The sequence below is a fragment of the Monopterus albus genome, unplaced genomic scaffold (assembly GCF_001952655.1).
Source record: "Monopterus albus unplaced genomic scaffold, M_albus_1.0 scaffold38.1, whole genome shotgun sequence".
Lineage (NCBI taxonomy): Eukaryota > Metazoa > Chordata > Actinopteri > Synbranchiformes > Synbranchidae > Monopterus > Monopterus albus.
The window spans coordinates 2,498,541-2,521,406 of NW_018127918.1; the positions used below are offsets into that span (position 1 = coordinate 2,498,541).

At 38.1% G+C, this 22,866-nt stretch overlaps 2 protein-coding genes across 5 annotated transcripts in view; both read left to right on the plus strand.

Annotated features, from left to right (window-relative positions):
• Positions 1-22,866, plus strand: part of rad51d (RAD51 paralog D) — a 477,561-nt gene that overhangs the window by 93,512 nt on the left and 361,183 nt on the right. The window lies entirely within an intron of this gene.
• doc2b (double C2-like domains, beta) overlaps positions 1-22,866 on the plus strand; it is a 116,874-nt gene that overhangs the window by 57,500 nt on the left and 36,508 nt on the right. For both annotated transcript variants that reach the window (XM_020598604.1, XM_020598605.1), the window contains one exon: positions 9,192-9,271. In XM_020598604.1, coding sequence (XP_020454260.1) covers positions 9,192-9,271 — 80 coding nt within the window. The remainder of the gene's footprint in view (positions 1-9,191; positions 9,272-22,866) is intronic.

A 22,866-nucleotide genomic window follows, 5' to 3' on the forward strand; every position in this document is an offset into this window, starting at 1 on the left:
GAGGTGCTGATTCTCATCCCAGCCACTTCACACTCGGCTGCAAACCGCCCCAGTGCACGCTGGAGGTCCTGGTTTGATGGGGCCAACAGGACAACGTTGTCTGCAAAAAGCAGAGATGAGATCCTGTGGTCCCCAAACCGGACTCCCTCTGGACAGTGACACCAGTGCAAATACAGAAAACAGGAAATGAGTACGGTTTACAGCAGGAAACAGCAGTCCATCAATACAGGCTGAAATAAATCTGAAAAGATATACTGAGTTCAGCAAACACAGATTTCCTCTGACTACAAAAGGTGGCGGTTGTATGTGTGTGCAGGGTGTCATTCCTTATCAAGGAGCCTTTTGTACCGTTCAGTCTGTTGTCATCTCTGTCGACTGAATTTCATATCACTGCTCTCCCTGTCTAATCCACTGGGCTGCAACAGTAAATGTACAGCAGGGTGGAAAAGATAACTTCTCTCAGGGGGAGGCTGACAGGCACAACTGCTGATCACCACTTCTTTTTGTTCTCTCTCAAATGTATGAAAAAAAAATATGCAGTCTCAGTTTGCCAAATATCTAAACTGTGATTTATCTGTTGCTTCTTAGGATATAACTTGCCTTTTAACTTAACAGGAAGATGGACTTTCTACTTGCTCACATAAGTGGATTAACACAGTGTGTGACAACAGTATCGCAGAGGTGTTATAGAGGCCAATGTCTTCAAAGTCACCTTTAGTTCCTGTAAGCCAACAGATGACCTGACAGCTTAATCCTCCTAAAGGAATGGGTGAAATAAATTTTTATTTGAAGAAAGACTGGAATGCTGAGGAAAATACAAAAAGGTACTGCTACAATCTGGAGCGGGGTTTAGTTTCAATATGGAGAACATTAAAACAAACATTAACACAGTAGAGAGAATCAGGCTCAACTCTCTCTTGATTGTTTAGCTCATCCAGTTACTGGTTAGGGATCAAAGCTCAGCCTTTACATTTGTAGATGTGATAGTTGTTAAATTGTTCATGTTCAGTGTCTTCCCACAGTTATCATCAGGAATGTAGTAATTTTCATTACTGGGGTATCTACCTGAAAGTGTGGATGCTCAACCCGAGTCATTAAAGAATAGCTGCTGTTTGATTCAAAGCAATTCCATCAGTAATTCTCTGTTGAGCTCATTTGAGTCTTTAGCTCGAATAAATCCCTGAACTATGCTATCTGGTGCTGCGCTGATCTCACTCATCTTTTCATACACTCGCAGCAGTCCGCTCCTCCCACACACAGATTTAAATGCTTTTTGAGTTCACTTGCAGTATGGGGGGCCAGACTAAGGTTAGACATTAACTTCATGCTGTAAATAAAGACAACATTTTGTTGGTTTAAAAATAAAACTTCAAAGTTCACTCTTCAGCTTGAAAATAGTGCATTGACTTGTTGTCTTTTTCTGGACATGTTAATCCAATGAAGACCATGAGATACTGTATATTATGAACCAGAAGGACCTTTCATCTCTGTGAAATCTGTACAAACACCACCTGGTCAGACTGTGTTAGCTGAAATCTCTGGGGAGGGGGGAGTTGTGTGTTTCTGTGGTTTATAGACACCAAGACAACATAGGATGAGGAGCTGATGCCTAGAGATTTGGCAGTGGAAGTGAAGTGATGACTGGAAACTTACAGGTTGAGGGACTTGTTCCAGTGGATGTGTAGTGATGTCTCCTGAAGCTTCAGTACATTTAGATCACCCGATCAACAAATGTATTTTTTTTCTGTGTCTCTAAAACAATGTGGCGACAGAATCCGGCCTTCTAACGTTCTAGTTTCATGTTGACACTATTCACACACTACATGACGAGCCTCAGCGCTGTAGCCTTTCTGTCCCTCCTCACCAAGGTCACAGCTCAGACCGATGAGGCAAGATGAGCATCTACACAGGTCACCTTAGTGATGATGAGGTCCAGAGATCCAAGGAATAAAATTTCACTTTCTGCACAGGCCTTGTTGGATGGTTTGATAATTAGTACAAAAGATGAATAACTGCATTACCTGTAATTTTATGACAGCACAAGTCTAAATTCAGTTTTTTTCATTTAGCAGACATTTGGTGGAAAGCAAAAAAATAAATAAATAAATAACACCTTTTACAGAACCTGTCATCCCTCACAGGAGATTTCCACTTGAGGCACGTAATGGGATGCTAAAGCAAAGCCTGCAATCTAAGTGTTCATTCAAGCACTGCATAAGTAGGCATAATAACACTTGGGTAATTTGTCCCTTAGACATGGGACTTACATGTCTAAGGGACAAATGATACATGGTGAAAATTTGAGAAGATTCAAACACATGCACACCAGCAGTTTACACATACTGGTTTTGTTTATAAATTTTATGAGTCATCATCAAGATTCAAGCAAATGTCCAAATATTTGCCGTATTCTGCTCTTGACACTAACTGCCTATTTGAGTCTGTGTTACTTTCTTGTCAAGAATTACATAAAAAGATTGATACCACTCTCAGGTCTGTGTACTAAATATGATAAATAGCAGCTGGCTAAGGGAGCACAAAAATGATTGATTTTTGAGGTAAAGCATTTTGCTGGATTTTCATCCCGTTGGCGTGAGTAGGCCAGAAGTTAGACTGACTTGGAGAGTAATCTGTTAAATAGGATTTTCCAGTTTTTTTTCTTCTTTGTTGCCAGTAAGTTTAAAAAAAATTAAATATGTTCACCTGGCATGACAATATTATTTCTTTAATTTTTTATTAGTTTTTCTGTCAGGAACAAATGCACATTAATTAACATCACAAATGTAAAAGTGTCAGATTTAGTCAAATGGGTATTGTTACGTTAGAAAAGAATGTTGCTTATTTTCATTTAAAATGGTCGGTGCTTTATTAAGAAAGTTCAATCTCCTTGTATAATTATACCATTTTATAAAGACTAAGACTTTTAAGCCACACATTTACTGTAGGTCTGTTGACTCTGAAGTTTTACAGTTGCCAATATGTCTGAAGGAGGCTTTGTTTATTATGCTCCCCTGTTACAACATTTAATAAGCACTACCTAATGTACTGTAATTGGCACAACCAGTTACTTTGGCAGTCACTGCTGAAAAGAAGATGCTCCGTGTCAGTGCAGTTGTCTTCACAGAACACACAGATTGTACTGAATGAGTATTAACTCTGTTTAAAAGTGTTAAGATGTTACAGTGTTTTGGTTTTATTATATTTTATTTCTCATTAACATGCAAATATGTGCAGTCATGGTCTAAAAAAATCTAATAATTTTGCATTTGAAAGCAACCAGTGTTTCACAAAATAACCCTTGATGTCAAAAACTGATTACATTGTGAAGTGCACAGCTCAGTGGCCAATGCTTTCAAATCTTGCGACAGCACAGGTCAAAATTCTGTTTTTCATTCATGAGACATTAAATCAGCTCTGTAGTAAAAAGCAAAACAAATAACATCTTTTACAGAATCTGTCATCCCTTGAAAGAATTTTCCACTCAAGGCACATAATGGGATGCTGAAGCAAAGCGCTGCAATCTAATTATTCATTCAAGTATTACATAAGCAGGCATATTAACACCTGGGTAATTTGTCCCTTAGACAATGTACATGGTCAGATTTTGAGAAGATGTAAAACACACATACCAGCAGTTCATAATTCTAGCTTTGTTTGTATTTGTCATCATCTAGATCCAAGAAAATCTCCAAATATTTGCCTTGTATTATTAGCCTGATACTAACTTGAATACTTTAGAGTTTTTATACTCCAAATTGTAGAATGCTTATAGTGTAAGCATAGTTCTGTTATGGTTTGTGAACCTGATTCCTTTGTGCTCTTATTGTGGTTAGTTTCCTGTTTTGTGTCACCTCACCTGCCCCAGCTTTATCCCGGGTCACAATCACCATTCATTGTTTCCACCTGCTGCTCGTTAGCCTCTGGTCACCTGCCTATATATACTCCTTCTTTTCTTTTAGTCTCTTGCTGGTTCACTTTGCCCCTGTCATCTCTGTTCTCTCAGCTCACCGCTCCTGCATCTCTACCCTGTATGTTCAATACTCGTCTCTTGTTCCTGACTTTGATTTGTTTCATTGTTGTCTGAGTTTTTCTGCTCGGCAGTACTTTTGTTTATTTCACCTGTCTGGTTTTCATATTTGTACCCAGCTGCCTGACCTAGTTTTGGACTTTGTTTTACTACATTAGGTTGAGCCTTGTATTTTGTTCATGTTTCTTGTTTTGTTGCATTAAATTCCTATTGACCTCTGCTTTGGCTTGCATGTGCATATTTGAGTCTTTTCCTTACCTGAAACCTAACAAGTTCAACATTTTGGGAATTATACTCATTTAGCCGTCTTTGCAAACGTTGGTGAGGAAAGGTGAAGGGACTATTTGTATGAGAGCCACCCTGTGAATGGTTTTTCTTGGCAACTATAGTTGCCATTGCAGAAGGTTGTGTCTTGGGTGGTGTGGTCTTTGCCTTCCACGCAACACTGACTCAGATTCACAACAACTTAAGTCAATCGGCTTGTTCTGGACTTTGTGCCCTATAGTTATGGAAACGAATTACAATTAAAGATAAGCTAAAGGTTAAAAGTGTGACCAGCCATTTAGGTGAAAAACTCATGACTTTTTGGTTTTATTCACATAGAATCACTGATCCAAATGTTTTATCTATTTCCATTGATTTCAGCAAAGCAATGTGAGAAAATCACAAGGTGTTTGACATAGTTGGCAAGATACATTACTTTGCACTCTATTCATGTAATGGCTTTGAGCTATTTGCTGCTAATAACACCCTACTTGCACTTTCACCTGAGTGAGCTCAAAAATGGTGTTCACAGGGTGTGCTAATTTCTTTAAACGTGTTCAAGCCTGTGTTACAACTTCAGTTGTCAATCAGTATTTGAAGTCTGACAGTGTTATGGTTTGTGGACTTGCTTCCTGTTGGGTGCTTTTACTTTGGTTAATTTCCTGTCCTGTTACTCCACCTGCCCCAGCTTTACTCCATCTGCAATTAACACTCATTGCATTCACCTGTCCTTCATTATCCTCTCCCCTCTTGTGTATATATCCTCCTGCCTTCCCTCAGTATGGTTGCTGGCTCATCTGTTCTCCATGCCTCACTTGTTCTGTCTCCTGTGCTCCCTCCATGATCTCAACACCCGGGTGGTTCTTTTGTCTTCATGTTCTGTTTCTGGACTCTTATAAGTTTGACCTCCCATCGCCTTGTTTGTTTGATTTTGTATGTTTGTCATTCTGAGTTTTTTACCCAAGTTTAGTTTTTTGGTTCCCTGAACATTCTGTTAGTCATTAGTTCTATCCTGTCAGGTTGAGCACCCAGTACTTTTTCTTTATTTCTTATAAAGACTAAAACACTAGGCTCCAGACCGTGTCTGCATTTTGGGTCCTTCCTTGCCTGAAACTTAAAGATTTGATCAGACACTATCAAAATGTCCAAATTTGCAGGTGATTAAAGATTTCTGGGTTTCTGCACAGAGAAAGTCAAAGTTACTGCATGTATGTAGAGGTATCCTGCAATGTATCATAAACCTCAGCTGGCCTCACTTGGTGGAAATTGTCAACAGTTTTGTTTAGAGGGAAGTAATGAAGCTGTTGTGGTGGCCACTCTGACAGTCATCACTCAAACCTCAACCGATGGTTAGAGCCATCGGTTGAGGTGCTGCGGCAAATGGCTGCCATCGGTTTTGTACCGGAAACAAATTCCTTATGTGTAATATACTTGGCCAATAAAGGTGATTATCCTTATCCTTTGTCAAGTAGGCCCTATCTCTGGTTAGGTTTGGGTACAAAAATTATAGTTGGATTTAGGGGAAAAGTGATTCTGTTTAGGAAAAGATTGACTTGGGTTAAAACACTCACAGATTAAAAAGCACATTGTCACACACCGGACTTAAAGGATAAGGCTGCTCATTTTCTATATTAACAGTATTTTCAATGCTCCCCGTGCATACCAAGACAAACTGACAATGAGTTGCCTCTACTCATGATTAATGTGCCTTAGTGTGTCAGTCCTGGATCAGCTTGTTTGTGTTAGACCTCTGTTGTTCAAAAACAAATAATACATCAGAGCTGGCACAAGATCTCATGCATGTGCAGTTGACTTGTGCTAACTTAAGGAAATGATGGAGGTTTTGGGGCAGCTTAGTCAGGTCTGGGGTTTTGTAATGAAAAAAAAAACCACCGAGTGCAGCGGTGTTTTCCTCATTTGCTTTTAATTGTGGAGGTCTATGGCACAGATGAACTAGCTAATCCAGGACTGACAGCTCAGTCGAGGCAAATCATTCAGTTTTAGTCTCTGTAGGGAGACTGCTGAAAATGCTACTGACATTGAAAATAACCAGCCTTATCTGTTAAAATCACACTCCTGTGGGAAAGGTTGATATTTATGTGGCCCACTCATCCACCACAACCACCTCCTATCGTTGCCTTTGTGTGTTATACTGCACCACAACCAGACCTGTTGCTCTGGGCATTAAATACTAACATGAGTGCTGCACTCTAGTGAACAGCCTGTGCGTCTCATACAGACACCAAACATAGCCTTTAGCATCTGTGTGACACACGAAAGCTACCAGACAAAGCATCAGTATTTGATGCCCTGGGAATGAGAATGGACTGGTTAATAGGTGCTAATGGGGGATATGGAGCTGAAGGCCTGAACCATTTTGATGCAACAGTGCTATTCATTATAGAATTATAAACAGTCTAAATGGAGACAACTGTTGATCAGTGCTTAGTATATGTAAAGTATTAAAAGTGATGGCTTGTGAAAGAGTGAGACTTAATGCTCTAAAATACAGAATCTCACTGTGTTAAACTCTGATGTATATTTTACTTTTCCTCTGGACATTCATGTCATTCCACAGTCATAATTCATCCTTTTAAAAAACAAGTGGTTGATGCATCTTCAAAATGTAGCTTCAAGTATTGTCTGTGATTGCAGGGATCAAGTTCCCACTGCACATAAATCTTTACACAGTAAGAACAATATATTTTGTACAAGAAATGTAGACATTGTAACTGCTTCTCAACACTTGTCATTTATACCCTGAGAAACGATCACATCATTTGATTTATCCTCCGTTTTAAAAAACGGAATCCTCTGCTGGATCCAATATTTTAGCATCTCATTAATTCAACATACTTGCAGGCATTATACCATATAGATAATATTTCCCTGTGCACTGAGATTCCTTTAGTGTTCACATATATTTCCTATGGAAAGGGAAGGAACTACCACATTCTATGGCATTTTCTTTTTTGAGTAACTCAGTACTTTCTAATAAAAGACCTTGGTGCAAATAGTTATTACATTTATTTATTCCTTTAATGTAAATTATGTAAATTATAATTCTTTGTAGATAATTGGGTAATTATTGCTTGCAAGTAAGTAAAGTGAAATTAGACCTATCAACTTTTCTTAGTCACAAATTATGCTGCACAGCAAGACTGGAATATGACTCTGCTGGTGAAAAATGATTCTACTCTATTATATTCCTGTAGGGTTCCTAGTACTGTTGCATCTTACTGGGCTGTACCCCGCAGTTGTCCAGAAGGCTCATGCATCTGCAGTGCAAAAACAGTGTTACAAGCAGCACCTATGCAAAATGCCCAATAGAATCCTCCTGTTAACCAGAATACAGAGATAAACACAAGCAATGTTAGTGGATTAAATGTTTGTCATAGAGTTGTTCCTGGAAGGACAAATTGTCTTGTTTCTTAATCTCTAAAAATAAAATTTCTCAAATACCTGTATGTATTCTGTGTCATCATGAAACATATTGGCTTATTAAATCTGATAAATTAACCATTAGCAAAGAAAATACATGGCATTTAATGGATTCTTAGCTACTTTATATGCTACTCCATATGATTATACGGAGTTGAAATATTTTGAAATGTATTACTCCGGACCAAATGCTGCAACATAGTCCTAGCAGCATCTTGCTGTCAGCATGGCAAAAATTCAGCAGCCATACTGCACATGTCTCTTGTGTTTGTTTCCATATCTGGTTTTGGGCATGGGTTCATGATCAACAGTCAAATGACCGGTTGCGGTTTAGAGAGATTTGTCCAGGCTGAGGTAAAGTGCAATATAAATTGATAGAGAATTTAAAAAGTGACATGGCATCAGGTCACAAAACCAGCCTTTAATATGGTGAAGCTTCACATTTCTAAAACTAAAGCAAATGTTTTCTAGGATATTCTAGATGGATGTTACTAGGTCCATCTTTATGTTGTAGTTGCTGAACTGTCACTTGTCCCATGTCACTTTGAAAGGATGAGTTCCTTCTGTGTGTTACAGTTGACTGCTCTGTAGTACTTTATCAGGATATGGTAGACTCCGTTTTAAAGAAACGCTAGTTAATTACAAGCAGGGGTGAAGTGGGTCTTGTGTTCAGCCTGAGACTTAAACAATGTTTAGCAGAGCATAGAAAGGCAATTAAACCTTTAAATTGACCCAGCTCCAAACCAAGGAAAATAAATTGCTGTCAATGGAAAACATTACAATTAAAGGAAAATACTCACAACCCTACGTGATTAATTCAGTAATTGTATGTTGGATATAGTATAATGGTTAAGACTGGGTAATGATGAAATCAAATTTAGCTTGTTTAACATGTCAATACTTTGTCCATTTTGACTACTTAACATTCCCATTTAGTGTCCACCCGCACAGAATATATCCATTATTTTAGAAAATTTAGCCAGTAACATATACTGTAGGTTCTCAACTTTTTTTGCTCTAGCCTTGAGTATAGTACTCTCACCTGTCAGCAGGATATGAGGTATTGAGCTATAAAGAGCAACCAGTTGTGTCAGGGAGGAACTAATTACTTGCACAATTATTGTTTTCCCGCTGTACCAGCCCACCAGGATTGTTCCTGGTTCTCCTGATCGTCTCTTTGATTACAAACTAAATGTGTTGATGATGTCTGTATACCACAAAAAACTGACAAACCGTTTTAACAACTCAAACCTCCATTCACCAATTTTTGTGAATGTTCATTTTTGTGTTTATTTCTATGTTTATTATAGCTTTAATTAATTAGACCATAGTGGAATTTCCAGTTAGGACTTAGTATGCAGGCAGGGATTTTCTTTTCTTTGTCCCCAGTGGGGTAGTTTGTGTGCCACAAAGATTTCTGTTCCAGCAACTAATGCTTTCTCTTCCTTTGGTGTTGCAGCTACACTGGGGACCTTGGAATTCAGTTTGCTGTATGACCAAGAGAACAATGCACTGCACTGCACCATTAACAAAGCCAAGGTGAGCCAATGTGATAATGACATTAATTTGCAGCCTTAAAATTCACATCCCAGTGATTTATTTGAACATGTTTAAATAAATGAAGGGGAATAAACATGTCATGTACCCACACGGGTCTCTGCTTCTGTGTCCAGTGTAATTGAGAACAACCTCTCCCTCTCAGAGCCAGAGTGTGTGCCCTCTGCCGGTTCATTTTTTAAGCTTAGATAATAGGTAAGATACTAGGACAATATGCACCTTTTGCAGGTTTCTAAACACATTGACTGGAGCCTTAACTTGCAGTTCAAGTGCAACTGTCACCATCTCTGCTTTTATGCCAGGGCATTAAAGGGCAATACAGCGCCACATAACTAAGCCATCTGCTGAAAATGACCATTAAATTTTCAAGCTTTATTTGTTCATGTGAGAAATCTCAATGGCTTTGAATTAAACCACCAAACCGGAACTCAACAGTAAACTTTCATTTTTCTTCAACAACCAGTGATGTTAGTGGGCTTGTTGATTCCCTCTCAACCCCAGAATGCAACATGTTGTTTATTACCTGACTTCATAGTGAAATGTTGCGTAGCCACAAGGCCACTTCTTGCATGTTTAAATATACTGGTACAGAGGCTTCTAGCAGAATACAAGCATGGTGTTGCCCTTTAAATTAACTGTCACTGTGCAAATGCTCAGTAAAATCCAACAACTTTCAGTTTTTATTTCAAGTGTTTTTAATTTATTTCTGAGAGCAGCAGTGCTGAATAGTTCAAATACCCTTTATTATCTAGCTGGTTACAATGTAGCTGCTGAGTTAATACTGTTTAAAAGCTTCCTATGGACAAACACAACAATGATAAATTATTCAAATACCTAATCGGCCAAATGTCCAACATATTTGAGTAGTCGGCATTAACTTAACCATATCAGAGTATTAATAAAGCAGTTTTAATGTAATGTACAATATAATTGAGTTCAGGGGTGTTGTCCTCTCTCATTCTGTCTCCTGTGTGTGATGAGGTGATGGTTCTGATAACTATGGCAGCCATCAGCAACTCTAACTTTTCTATCCATCTGCCTGAATAGCTGGTTTGGAGAAAAGTGGGCATCAGAGGAGTTAGCCTTGGCAGAACAGAAGTGTTGGACAGCAGTGTCGGCATCAGGCCATTTTGATTCATGGTGGTTATTTCCTATAGGCTACTGCTCTGCTTCCAGACTTTGGCTGCTGCCAAGCAGAGAAAGGCCTTTTCACTCTTAAATATTGTATATAACAACTTTTGATTTTGTTTAACAAATTCCTTATTGGTCATAACAGATTTTTTTGTTACCTTTTCTGCCAAAGCTGCAATTATTCCTGATGCTAATGTAACCTACTCTTTGTTAGCAGTAATTTCAACACTGATGGATTAAAAAAAAAAATACTGTAACATCTAATAGCTTAACTAACAAAAATGCATGGTGTGTCCTTATGGTGCATTTAACTGTGACCCAAATTCAAGAGTGAATATCGATGAATGGTCACCATTCACTGTCAAAGGACAACATTCTGTAACAAACGAAGTCAAAGGATGCTTCAGAACACCAGTAATCGGATCCCTCTAACAAGTAAAAACAGCTGAAATGAATTTACATAAAGATTTTATGAAAGGGAAATGCAGAGGAAATTATTCTACATACCACTTATACCTGCTGACCCTTTTAAAAATGGCAAGCCTCCAGCCTAAAACTCACCCTGAGCTCAATAATACACTAGGGCTCTGCAAATAGAAAAGCTCAGCATATCTGAAATAAAGAACTACTAGTATTTTTTGACACAATGAAATAATGGTTTGGAGAATTAAAACCACAAGAATGAATTTTTTCTGCAACAAAATTCGGTATGAGCCATTTAGTTATCCTACTGACATCATTGAAACTCAAATTATTTTCTTTTCCTTTTGTTAAATGTCAGAATATCACAGCGGTCATTTATCTCGCTCTGGTTTTTCTTTCTTTTGCTACTGGCTAATGAAGTATTGCTGATAGCACCACTACAAGCCAATGATAATTTGGCTTTTCCCATCTTTTATTATAAATGACCTCTGATTTGAAAGTGACAACATGCTCTGTTGCCCTGCAAGTACCGTCTTCTGCAAAACAAGATCGTTAGGCAACAACGTTTTGTCATCTATATATGGCAGAAGTGTGATCAGGGTAAGTAAAACTTAGTTGAAGTTATGGGAAGGTCAGAATTAAAAAAAACAAATGTACATTATTAGTCGAAGCTTGTATGAAAGTTTGGCATACTATTCATTCATCCATCATCCAGACCTCCATACACTTATTCTGGCTACATAAAAGGTACCATTAGATTATTGCACTGGCACTGAATCTTGGCATTGGCTGTAAATAGGAGGTGAATGTAATTTCTGGGGACACTGGTTTAACATTTTTGATAGACACCCTCTTAATTTAATGCTGGTGCTATTTTACACCTTATTAGCATCACCTTTGCCATCAAACCAGACTAAAACATTAATCTTTCCCAGAATGTAGTTGTATTACTGGAACAGTCCTGTTTCACCTTATAGTTAGAACTTTTCCATGTACATGAACGCTGTCCTCTTCATAACTAATATCAGTTGTAGGTCCTTTTAATTTTAGGTTTCTTCACGCGAGTTTATTGCTCATTACTGTTATGCTGACGACACTCAATTTTATCTCACTCTGCTGACGACACTCAATTTTATCTCACTCTGAAGACTAACAATCGGTGTAATTTAAAGATCCCAAATGATTGTTTGGGTTTCTTGCCAACTAGACTGGGTAATTAACTTTGAATTGATTTGTAAGTAGACAAGGAGGGCTCACAACAATGCAATAAGGATGAAGGTAGTATGACAAATAGCTCATAGAACTCTCTCTTGTTAACATTTAATTAAGTACTTTGTCCTGACATGTCAACAAGGTGAGAGCCAGAACCATGGAATAATTAGTGTTTGAAGGCTTGCATTACGAGGTTAAATGAATGCTGCTTCAGAAAACGTATTTCAGCTTTAGATACTTATCCCTTATCTTGTAGGACCCCTGTGTTATCTCAGAGGTATTACCGTCAGCTTTGTTTTATTTCCCTGCTGACATCATGCCAGCAAGCAGTTCAGTACTGGAGGGAGAAACTGAGGTTTATTTGAACCAAGAACATCATCCATTTGTTATCTGCAGTATTTCTCCTGCCCTCTAGAGGGTTGCGGGGGGGTTGGGGTTGGAGTTAAACCCAAACGACGTTGGTCAAGAGGCTGCCAATCTATCACATGCCTGACACATACTGCAGAAACATGGTTTTACTAGCAGTCCCAATTAAATTGTTTTATTTGTATAGCACCAAATCAGAAAAATTATCTCAAGGCACTTTACATAGCCAGGTCTTGACCTTAAAGTTTTTACAGTGACCTGGGGGAGGGTATAAAGATACAACAAACACCTGCCAGGTTTAATGTGGCACTTGTAGGCAATTTAGGAGCAGTTTAGAGTCACTAGTCAACCTAACCTGCATGTCTTTGGAATGTTGGAGGAAGTCAGAGAACCCAGAGAAAATCTACACATGTACTGGGAGAACATGCAAACTCCACACAGAAAGGCCCAGTTGGTCACAAGGTTCCAACCTGAAACCTTCGTGCTGTGAGGTGAGTGTTAACCACCCCTAAGAACATCATCATGACAAATAGTGTCTCAGTTAAGCTGAGTATTATTTTGCAGGATTTATACACAGATTTAAATAATATTTTGACCTCATGCCTCCATTCTTAAGTGTAATTAAACCTCACTGTATCCCTCTGTTATCCCACACATTAAATAGCTGCATGCTGTTCTAAGGCAGCACTAATTTTCATAGAAAAGTTTCCTGCCCTTTTATAGATGAATCAGACACTTTCATTATTCAGTTGCAGATTCAAGACCCATTTATTCAGTACGGTCTACACTACAACCTGTCTTAACACTCCACTGCAGTTTCTCATTCTTTTTCTTTCTCCTGCAGACTGCCCTTTCATCGCACGATACACCCACGCTCTTTTGGAAATGCACAAACACACACTCTGGCTCTGTTTCTTAGAGATGTGTAGCTCTTTTGTATTCATTATCCTTGTTTGTATCTGTTTTTGTGCCACTGGTTTTACATAAAAAGGTTTTAGAAAACAACTCTTCATCTGTAATCGCTGCATTGCAGCAAATGGAAAAAGATCTGCAAAATCTGACAAATGCTCTATTTATATTGTTCATCTTGTCACATTCCAGCTCTAAATATTGATAAAATGCCATGCAGACATTACTACAAGGAAGAAATGAGTAGCTGCTATGTTATGGCAGCAGCAAAATCAATTGTCATTCATATCGTAACAGTTAATACCATTGCTGTCAAGCTTTGAACAGAATAGAATCAGTAAATAATAAATTACCAGTTTCATCGGTGCACTATGGAATTTTTCATTTGCCTTTTTTAGACAGTATATTCTGTTAAACACTAATTTGACCTGAATTTGTAATGCCTCTATCTGAATGATTGTGAAGCTTTAATATGAAAGAATTAAACATATTGCCAAGATAAATGTAATGCAATACTTTATTCACCAGATCATCATAGCTTGCAGATCTATAATTTTTATCAGCATATTTCAGCCCAGCAACATTTCCAGTTCAGGATGGTTGTAGGATAATTCTCACTCCAATTGTCTCAAGGTCTTTATGTAGGTCTCTGTATATTTCATTGTTTATATCATAACATCAGTGGCACATCAGCAGGCAAACATAGATTGGCAGCTGGCAGGTAGGAACACCAGGACAGCAAAAGGCCAAGTCCAAGCAACAGGAAAGATAGGAAGGTGGGGGTCTGGTGACAAGGATAGACAGGTAGAGTTGGGATTAATGGGACAGGAGGAAGTGGCAGGATCACAATTGATTTACCACAGATTTGTCCAGCTAAGAGATCCTGTTAAATGGGAAACTGAATTCTTGCTTTTTTTTTTTAGAGTGGCAAGCAACAGAAAAGGTAATACCTGCCCATCTACGGGCAGATATACTGTACAGTATATTCTGCCATGTTCTTAGCATAGTGTCACAGGCATTAGTTTCTAAAGAGAAACAGACTTTAATAATTTGACTTTGATAATTCTCCCATCAGTCCTAACAAGGGCATCATGTACATTTTTAGTCAGTTTACAGTAAATACAAGTACATGAATTTGTAACAAATTTAGAGACATCAGACTTAAAAATGAACCAGTATTTGTCTACCACTGTTTTAATCTTGCTAACTTCATTGTAAGAGAAGATGCAATGTGTACATCCTGAAAATGAAAATGTTTTACTCTTTCATTGTAAAGGTCATGTGTTGTACTCTAGATCTTAGGTAAGTCAGTCATTTAGATTTAGTCTGGTGAGTTACAATCCATAAAACAGTCATCACTGTATCTCATCTGACATATAATGTAAGACTTGAATGGAGTATTATTATTATAAATGCGATCTAGCTCAAACTTTCCCATAAAGACATTGGCATAAGATATAACAAATGAGTACCCATAGCCAAAGCCAGATATGAACAAATGAAACCTGAAAATGACTACCAGCAGAATATTCAAACTCAGTATTGTATAATCAAACACACAGTTCTGAACCATGTAAACCAAACCATTTTTGAAGAATACATACATTTATACTTTTTTGCTTTTGTTTCTGTCAGTGTTTACCTTGTTTTGTTTGCAAATGAATTTAACATCTTCAGCTTTAATTGCACATTTTTCTTTTTCTCCTTCACCTTATTCTTTTGCATGCTGTCATCATCTCTGTGTGTTGGTGCTTTATGTTTTGCTGGACAAACAGCTTCCTGTCCCCAGATACAAGAAGGTAAGCATCAGAAATAAGCTCAAATCCCAACCATTCCCCGCTAATCAGTACTTATCTTAACTAACCTGTGTCCAGACCCATGAACCTTGATCGAACCCATCACCAACACTAAACTAGCCTCTACTGAGCTCCCTCGCTTCATCATTGTAATGAATTTCATTACTTTGCCACAAAACAAAGTAATGTTTCTTGTGAATAACTTCTGATGGCCCCATTTGTCTCTGGTAATGTAATAGTGCATACTGTAAATCAGGACACATCAAGACAAGTTATCTGATTAAAATGAACACCTAAATAGTGACAAGAGCATGCAATGTGGTGATTGACTTCACTGGACCTAAAGCTCAACCAATTTACTGATTAATTAAAGATAAACTCCATTCATCAGTGCAAGGTGCTGTTGCATACCATCAGTCGGTGTTGTCCAGGTAAGTAGGTGTTGTTCTTAATCTTTCTGGTGAACCCACTTTCCTTGAATCAAAAATTCCTTTGTTCTCCTCGGTTTTGCATATTCTGCAAGTGACACATACCAGAAATAACAAAATTACTGGTAGTTAAAAATGCTGACAGAGTAAAATTCAGATTAAAATTGCTCATTTTGTTAGCGTGGTGCTTATGGAGACCTTCCTCCCACATGCTGATTCACTGTGTAAACTGTTGATACCTTCAACTGGAAAAAGTAAAACTGTGAAAAGTTGTCTGGCATCAACTCAGGAAAAGTAATACTCCTTAGACAAACACTTGATACTTGTTAAAGCTTTAAAATTTTGACTTTGGCAGTACTTTGTCTACTCAGGTAGATTGCTGTCTGCTGGCACAAACATTTTGTAAGAACTAAACAGTAAAGTGCAGGTGCAACTTTATTCCTATTTCTGTTTTCCTGGAGCTGTCCGCCAGCGACAATAAATTTTTAATACACATTGGAATAGTTCTGTCATTTCCTGTCTGCATCGCACTGAAAGTCACCTTCGACTTTTTCCTGATTTTAGTGGTCGCCACAGCGAATCGTCACACTGACGACTCGCATGTTAACATTTGGCATGTGTTTTACACCGGATGCCCATCCTGACTCGAACCAGGGCTGCAGCGGTGAGAGCGCTGCACCTTAACCACTAGCCTACCAGGGACCCTGTCTGTCTTGCACTATGGGGTCTTAATCTGGTTAAAAATTTGTTGATTGGAATTAAGAGGGGCACAGGCGCAACGATGATGACACTGGTGTTTTTGAATTGTTGGGGAAAATGTCTTCATTTTACCTCATTGTAGCTACAGCTCAATATCTTTTTATTTCTATGTTTGACTATGAGAACAAAAACACAAGTATCTGTTTAAATGCTAGTTTAGTTTGTCGCCATGGTGACAGAAATGACAAATCAGGCTTTCTGCCATTTTCCTATCAAATCAATGACACCAACATGACTGGCATTGAAACAAATGTACCCCAGCATGACCCTACAAAACCACCTCCACCTCTCTCCTTCTCAAGTCTCTTCATCATCTACAGTGACATTTATTGGTGACGAGTGGGACCCATCTGCCATCTTTCCATACTGCCTACTCGAATCACTCCAGGATTGCCTTAAGTGGCCTTGGCCTGAGCACCTCCACTGATCCTAGGTGGCCCCAGAAGCATTAACCCCTTTAATATGAATGTGGGACAGCTGTCTCAGGTTCAGATCAGTGCCCTGTCTCATCCATCCAGTTATCTGATGCTCCTGCTGATAAATGCTTCCTCCACTTATGTGTTACCAGGCTAGTTAGATATGATCATGAAAGTATATGATACAGAACAGTAACAAATTAAAGCTTTACCTGAAAAAATTAGTGGTCTCTACCAGGATGACAATGCGCTCCCATCTATACAGGCCACAAGGGGTCACTGAATGGTCTGAGGACTATGAAGATGATATGAATGCCAAGACAAAGTAAACAGGAAAAGAAAGGTCATGCAAAACTATCAAAGAAAATAAGCAATCAAAACTGTATGAATGATAACTAACTACACATACAGCATAGCTATTATGCTAACAGGCGACAGGTGTTTCTGCCCCATTTCTCTGTGTGAGTCTAGGCTAAATAACACCTCTCTGAATTATGCAGTACAGTTAAACAGCAGCATAAACTAAATTAAACTAGAGAAGAAGTCCTGACAGTGACACTGCACAGTTCTGCTGCTGAATGAACTGCTGAGGAGGCACTGACAATGGTGTAATGATGATGATGATGATAATAATTATATTTATTTATAGTACCTTTCAAAGCCTACACAAGAGGATTAGGGCCACTTTAAAACAATATTTTGAGTTCTGATTTTTTTTCTCACCACTATATCTCCCATTATAGTATAAAGTCAAGCAATTTGAAAGCGACTGAAATAATGTGATTGAGAAAAGCAAATTATTTCCATTTTTAGTCAGTAGATGTAAAGTGTGATCTCTTTATCAAGTAAATTTGTCTCTAACAGACTAATCGTGAAAGAAAGTCCTGTTTAGGAGTCGTCACAGCGAATCGTCACACTGACAGCTCGCATGTTGACATTTTACACCGGATGCCCTTCCTGATGCAACCCTGATTCGAACTCGGGCCGCATGCGCCTTAACCACTAGCCTAATCATATTTAAAGTTAATGAAGTTGTATGTCAGTGTGCCTTCTTTGTTTCTGTTCATTATGATGTTTTCAGTTCAGTTCCAGCTCCAACCCAACACAGTCACAGAATTCCCACAACACCCCACGCTTCCTCTGAAAGATGTCAAGGAAAACAAAGAAAGCTCAACTTCATTTCACAGCATTTATAGGCTGTAATTCAAGGGAGCTGTTATGAATGAGTATGTGTGAGATGGAAGGTGTGTGGGTACCCTGATGCATGATCATTTATCTCCAGCCCGCAGTAATTATGATCAACCGAGTATTCACAGTGTGCTTGCGCAGTCAGAAGAAGGACACAGCTGTCTGTTCATCCCAATCCAACCTCACATAATTTGCCTCCACTTAAATGGTAGCTCAGGTGTTTGCAGAAGGCAACAATAAAGGTAAATGAAGTCAGCTCATTAACCTGTCCATCATCTCTCATGGTGCCATCTCAATATCTTTGTATGGAAAACGTGGTCAAAATGTATGGCTGGAGAGAAATGTAACATTTCAATGGTTCATATAATAGTAGGAAATAAAATTCAATTGACAAGGAGACGCAGCAGAGTTACAGTTTGAGCTATTAAGTTTTAAGCTGTTAAGCCTTGAGCTGGTTTATGTTCCTGTTTTGCACATACTATAGAAATATAACAGTTTAAAGTGTTTCCTATTTCATATCACGCATGTTGTATATAACCAAATGTTTCATGTGTTCAGTTCCCCGAGACTGCTTCTCATAGTAGATGGGGAAGGAGAAATAAGAAACTAGATTGAAAAGACAGGGTCAAGGCTGGCACTGACTGTGCTGCATTGCCTGATTTTCATAAAGCACTGTGGACAGCAGAATCCCTCTGCCTTTCAGGTCTGTCTTGCTTTTGCTGAGTCCTTAGTGAGACAGCAGGGCTGGTGACATGTCTCAATGCATGTATCTACAGTATGACTGTAAATTACTGTTCATTAGGAAACATTCTGAGAAAGTGTTTTCCACCCAGTTAATTGAGAACTTGGACACCAACTGCATTTCTGAGAAGCTTTGGTCTGGCTTTCATCAAAAACACACCACAGAGACGGCTCCCCTGAGAATGTTATGACATTTAATGCAAGTTAATTCTGGAGACTTATCACTTCTAATGTTGCTGGACCCTAGCTTGGCTTTTGAATCAACAGTGAATCATAGGATATTCATTGACAGGCAACAAATGTGGGTTGGTCTGTTTGGCTCAGCTCTTACCTGGTTTTCACCATATTTAACAAATATACAGTGTTCTGTAATGGCTGGTGTACCTTTCTGGTATGTTTCTGGCAGTTTTATTCTCAGTTTATGTGGGCCTTTAATATGCCACATCTTTATTCTGCTGATGGCACTCAAATGTATTTTTCTGTCATATGTGGCAATCTCAGCAAACTGTCTGACCAACAGGACAGTCTGGATTCTGTGAAAAACTGGATGTATCAATACTTCCTCTATATAAATGAAGGTTTTTCAAAAATAGCTGCTTACTACTGGCCCTGATAGTGCTCAAAAGACTGCAGCAGTCTCTGAGACCCTTAACCTTCAACTCCTCTCTGGATTTCCCTGTTCATAATGAGACACTTGGAACATCTCGAAGAAGACATTTTATCTTTGGTAAATACTGAAAATGCTTTTGCATCCGCAGGACTGGCCTACTATTTTTTATCTTCTTTATACTCCTACCTCAGCCAAGGAGCTGTAGCTTGTCTATAGATAATTCAATAGACAAGCTGTCTAACAAACACAAAGAGCAGCAAGCACATTATTCCATGCTGTAAAATATGTGACTAAAATTACAGGAAATAAATGTCTACCAGTTGCATTACTTACACGGTAAATTACTGTGCCATTTTAAAATGGTAAGATGACAGCTGTTTGTGATTCTACAGTAAGCTAAGCCATCACTTACAATGAATGTACACATGGACAAGCCAGTCTGTATGTTTTATACTCCTGGGTTGTGTATTAGCATGTAAGCTTTTGAAAAAAGTGAGAATTAGCTAAATTATTTCATACATCATAAAGCAGCTGAGCTTTTCTTCAACCTGCTGCATTGTGCTTGTTCTGTCTATTCACTATCAGACAGCTGTACACTCTGGTTTTACAGTGATAGTCCAAATGTTTTTCATTGCTAGGAGTTTGTTGGAGTCATCTCATAATAATGATAAGCTCATGTTAACTTTAAAACCACCTTAGAAACAGCCATCCACCCATTATCTATACTGCTTATCCTGAGGAGGGTCGTGGGATCCAAACCCAGCTGACAATGGGTGAGAGCGGGGTACATCCTGGACAGGTCGCCAGTCACTTAGAGACAGACAACCACACACACTTACTCCTACAGGCAATTTAGAGTAACCAATCAACCTAACCTGCATGTCTTTGGACTGTGGGAGGAAGTCGGAGCACTTGGGAAGAACCCACACAGGGAGAACATGCAAACTCCACACAGAAAGACACTGGGTCGGTCAGGGCTTGAACCCAGAACCTTCTTGCTATGAGGTGACAGTGCTAGCGACCGCTCCACCATGCTACTACTTAAGAAACATCCATTTGAAAACATCACAAAAGAAAATTCAATGACAGTAACATTTTCAACATGCTGCATGTAAGTCTGCATTGTCCTGTCATAGTACATCTACACTGACATTCACTTAATAGATTTTCTGATGAATGCACAAACTTGGCTGATGTTCATGGTGCCTCTGCTGCTTTGTGGGTTAATGCAGGAGAAGTAAACAAAGGGGCAAGAAGGTAAACTCTTAGCTTAATATGCAGTGCATTACATTTAAGCACATGCAATATATCCTTTTTCAGAATGTGAATGTATTTTCAATGTGAAATACTTTTTAAAATTTGTTTTGAAAAGTGCTATATAGATACATTTTCACTTCACTCTACTTCAAGTCACTATTTACTTACCTTTAATTAAAATAAGTCACAGTAAGATAGGCTTCAACTCTCATTGATGTTTGCTTCGTTGTTTCAATTCTTGTGATACTGTGCTACACAAGAAAATGTTTCATTGTAAAGATGGAAAGAATGGCCACATTTGAAACTTTCAAAATAAGATCTGAATTCCCAACAGCTTAATTCAGCCCTCTGGCAACTCATAACATCAAAACAATTGTGTGTAGACATGGCTCTGTTTTCCTTTATATCTGACTGGGAAGTCATCATTCTACCACAGCTTTCACAAGACACAACAAATCACAAAAAAACAAATAAATGCCTTTGGCAATATTTGAAACGTGGTGAGAATGAAATATCAAGTTAAATTTCAAGTCTGTAAACCTGGATTTGCATTACACCACTCCCCTTCCTCACTACATTAGACACAACCAGGAAGTTACAAAACCCCACCCCTCAGGCCTGCAAATCCTTTGTGTCCCTCCAAATGCAATGGGTGTGTGAATGCAGAACAAAAAGAACCAATGTAAGTTTAAAGACTAAACTTTAATTCCATTCATACTTTCTTATTCATTTGAATAATGTCAAAAAAGTAATTATTATATAATATACTGACTATTATCTACCATGGCAACTTAATTTCTTGTCAATAAATCTCTAGCTAACCAAAATTTGTATGGTCTTTTAGCAATAGCCAACTGTGTGTGGGCTGTAATCTGTTGGTAACATTTACTATTAGGTTTACAGTTGTTTAGTAGGTTATCAGGCTAAGCAAAAAGTAAGTATTAAGCTAAAAGAGTGGTGCAGGCTAGTAATTGTTGGGAATATTATGATGAATGCTTTAATTTTATGATGCTGGTGATCACTTTTACTGCTTCAGGCGGCTTTACTCACTAAATTCTCACTGTCCAGCTGCCAAAAGTCAGATGAAGAAGAAGGAGCTAATCAAGATATTAATATGCTCATATGAGTCACCTTATTAACTTGGATTCAACCTTTTTTGCCTCAGGTTTTGCCTCTCATGCTACATAGAGGTTCTTATTAATGGAAGGTGTTGACTGCATGCAGTAGGAGAAAAAAACCTGGACTGGATACTATTCAGGCCTGAACAAAGTACGTCTACCTCCTCTATTTCCAAATGAAAAACATTTCAATTCAATACTCTTCTGAAAATATTCCTAATGTAAACTGAGCATCATTCTGTTAGGAAACACAATGATTTTAAAGAGGGTTTTAGTTAACAATACAGGTTATTTATTGTTTATGTACTGCCATTATTATAGAAAGCAAACATATATAACTGGAATCAGATTGTTTTATTTTTCTGGACTGATATTAATGTAAATCACTGCAAAAAAAAAATGCATTAATTTTTTTCTGAACCCTGAACAACATTTTATTTTCTGTTTTGTGACAGTATTTAATTAAAATAAGATTAATTATTTAAAACAGCCAGGCTAGCCTCAATTTACTTTTCAAGCTGGTGTTGGCAAGAAAGTATATGAACACTAATACTGAGAGCATTCTCTGCATTAATATACCTCAGTATCTCAATACATCATATAAATGCATTGTTTTTTCTAAAACATAACTGTACTGTATGTTTCTCCTTCTTACCCTCTTCACCTGCCAACTCTTTTACACTTGTGGAAGTCATAAATTTGTGAAGGGGGGGTATCAAAATAAATTTTCCAATAGACGTTCACAATAGTCTTTCAAAATAGTCAACTGATGTCTCTTTATCACAATAACCTATCTCAAATTAGTATTGTTGTTGTTGTTAACTGTATTCTGCTACACCTAAGCTGCAAAAAAAGTCAACAGGGCCACAATAAAATTATACAAGGATATAAGCTGTCCAGAGCATGATCAAATTTATTCTTTATATATGATATATACGAAGTGATATCTTACTGTATGTCTTTGTAAGATATTGAAATTGCATCAAAAATACCCAGAGAAAATGCAACTCCTCTATGATTTCATTGTCTGCTTCTAAAATGTACAGTGTCTCTTCACTTTCAGTGTCTGTTCTTGAGATGTCAGAGGACTAAATAGATCTGGCACTATGTGCTATCAAAATGTGGACATGTTTATGAGAATCAGCTAAGAAATTAGTGTCACTGTGTCTGTTTTGTGCAGACAGGATTGAAAGCAATAGTGCTGCCTTATAAGAGACATATTT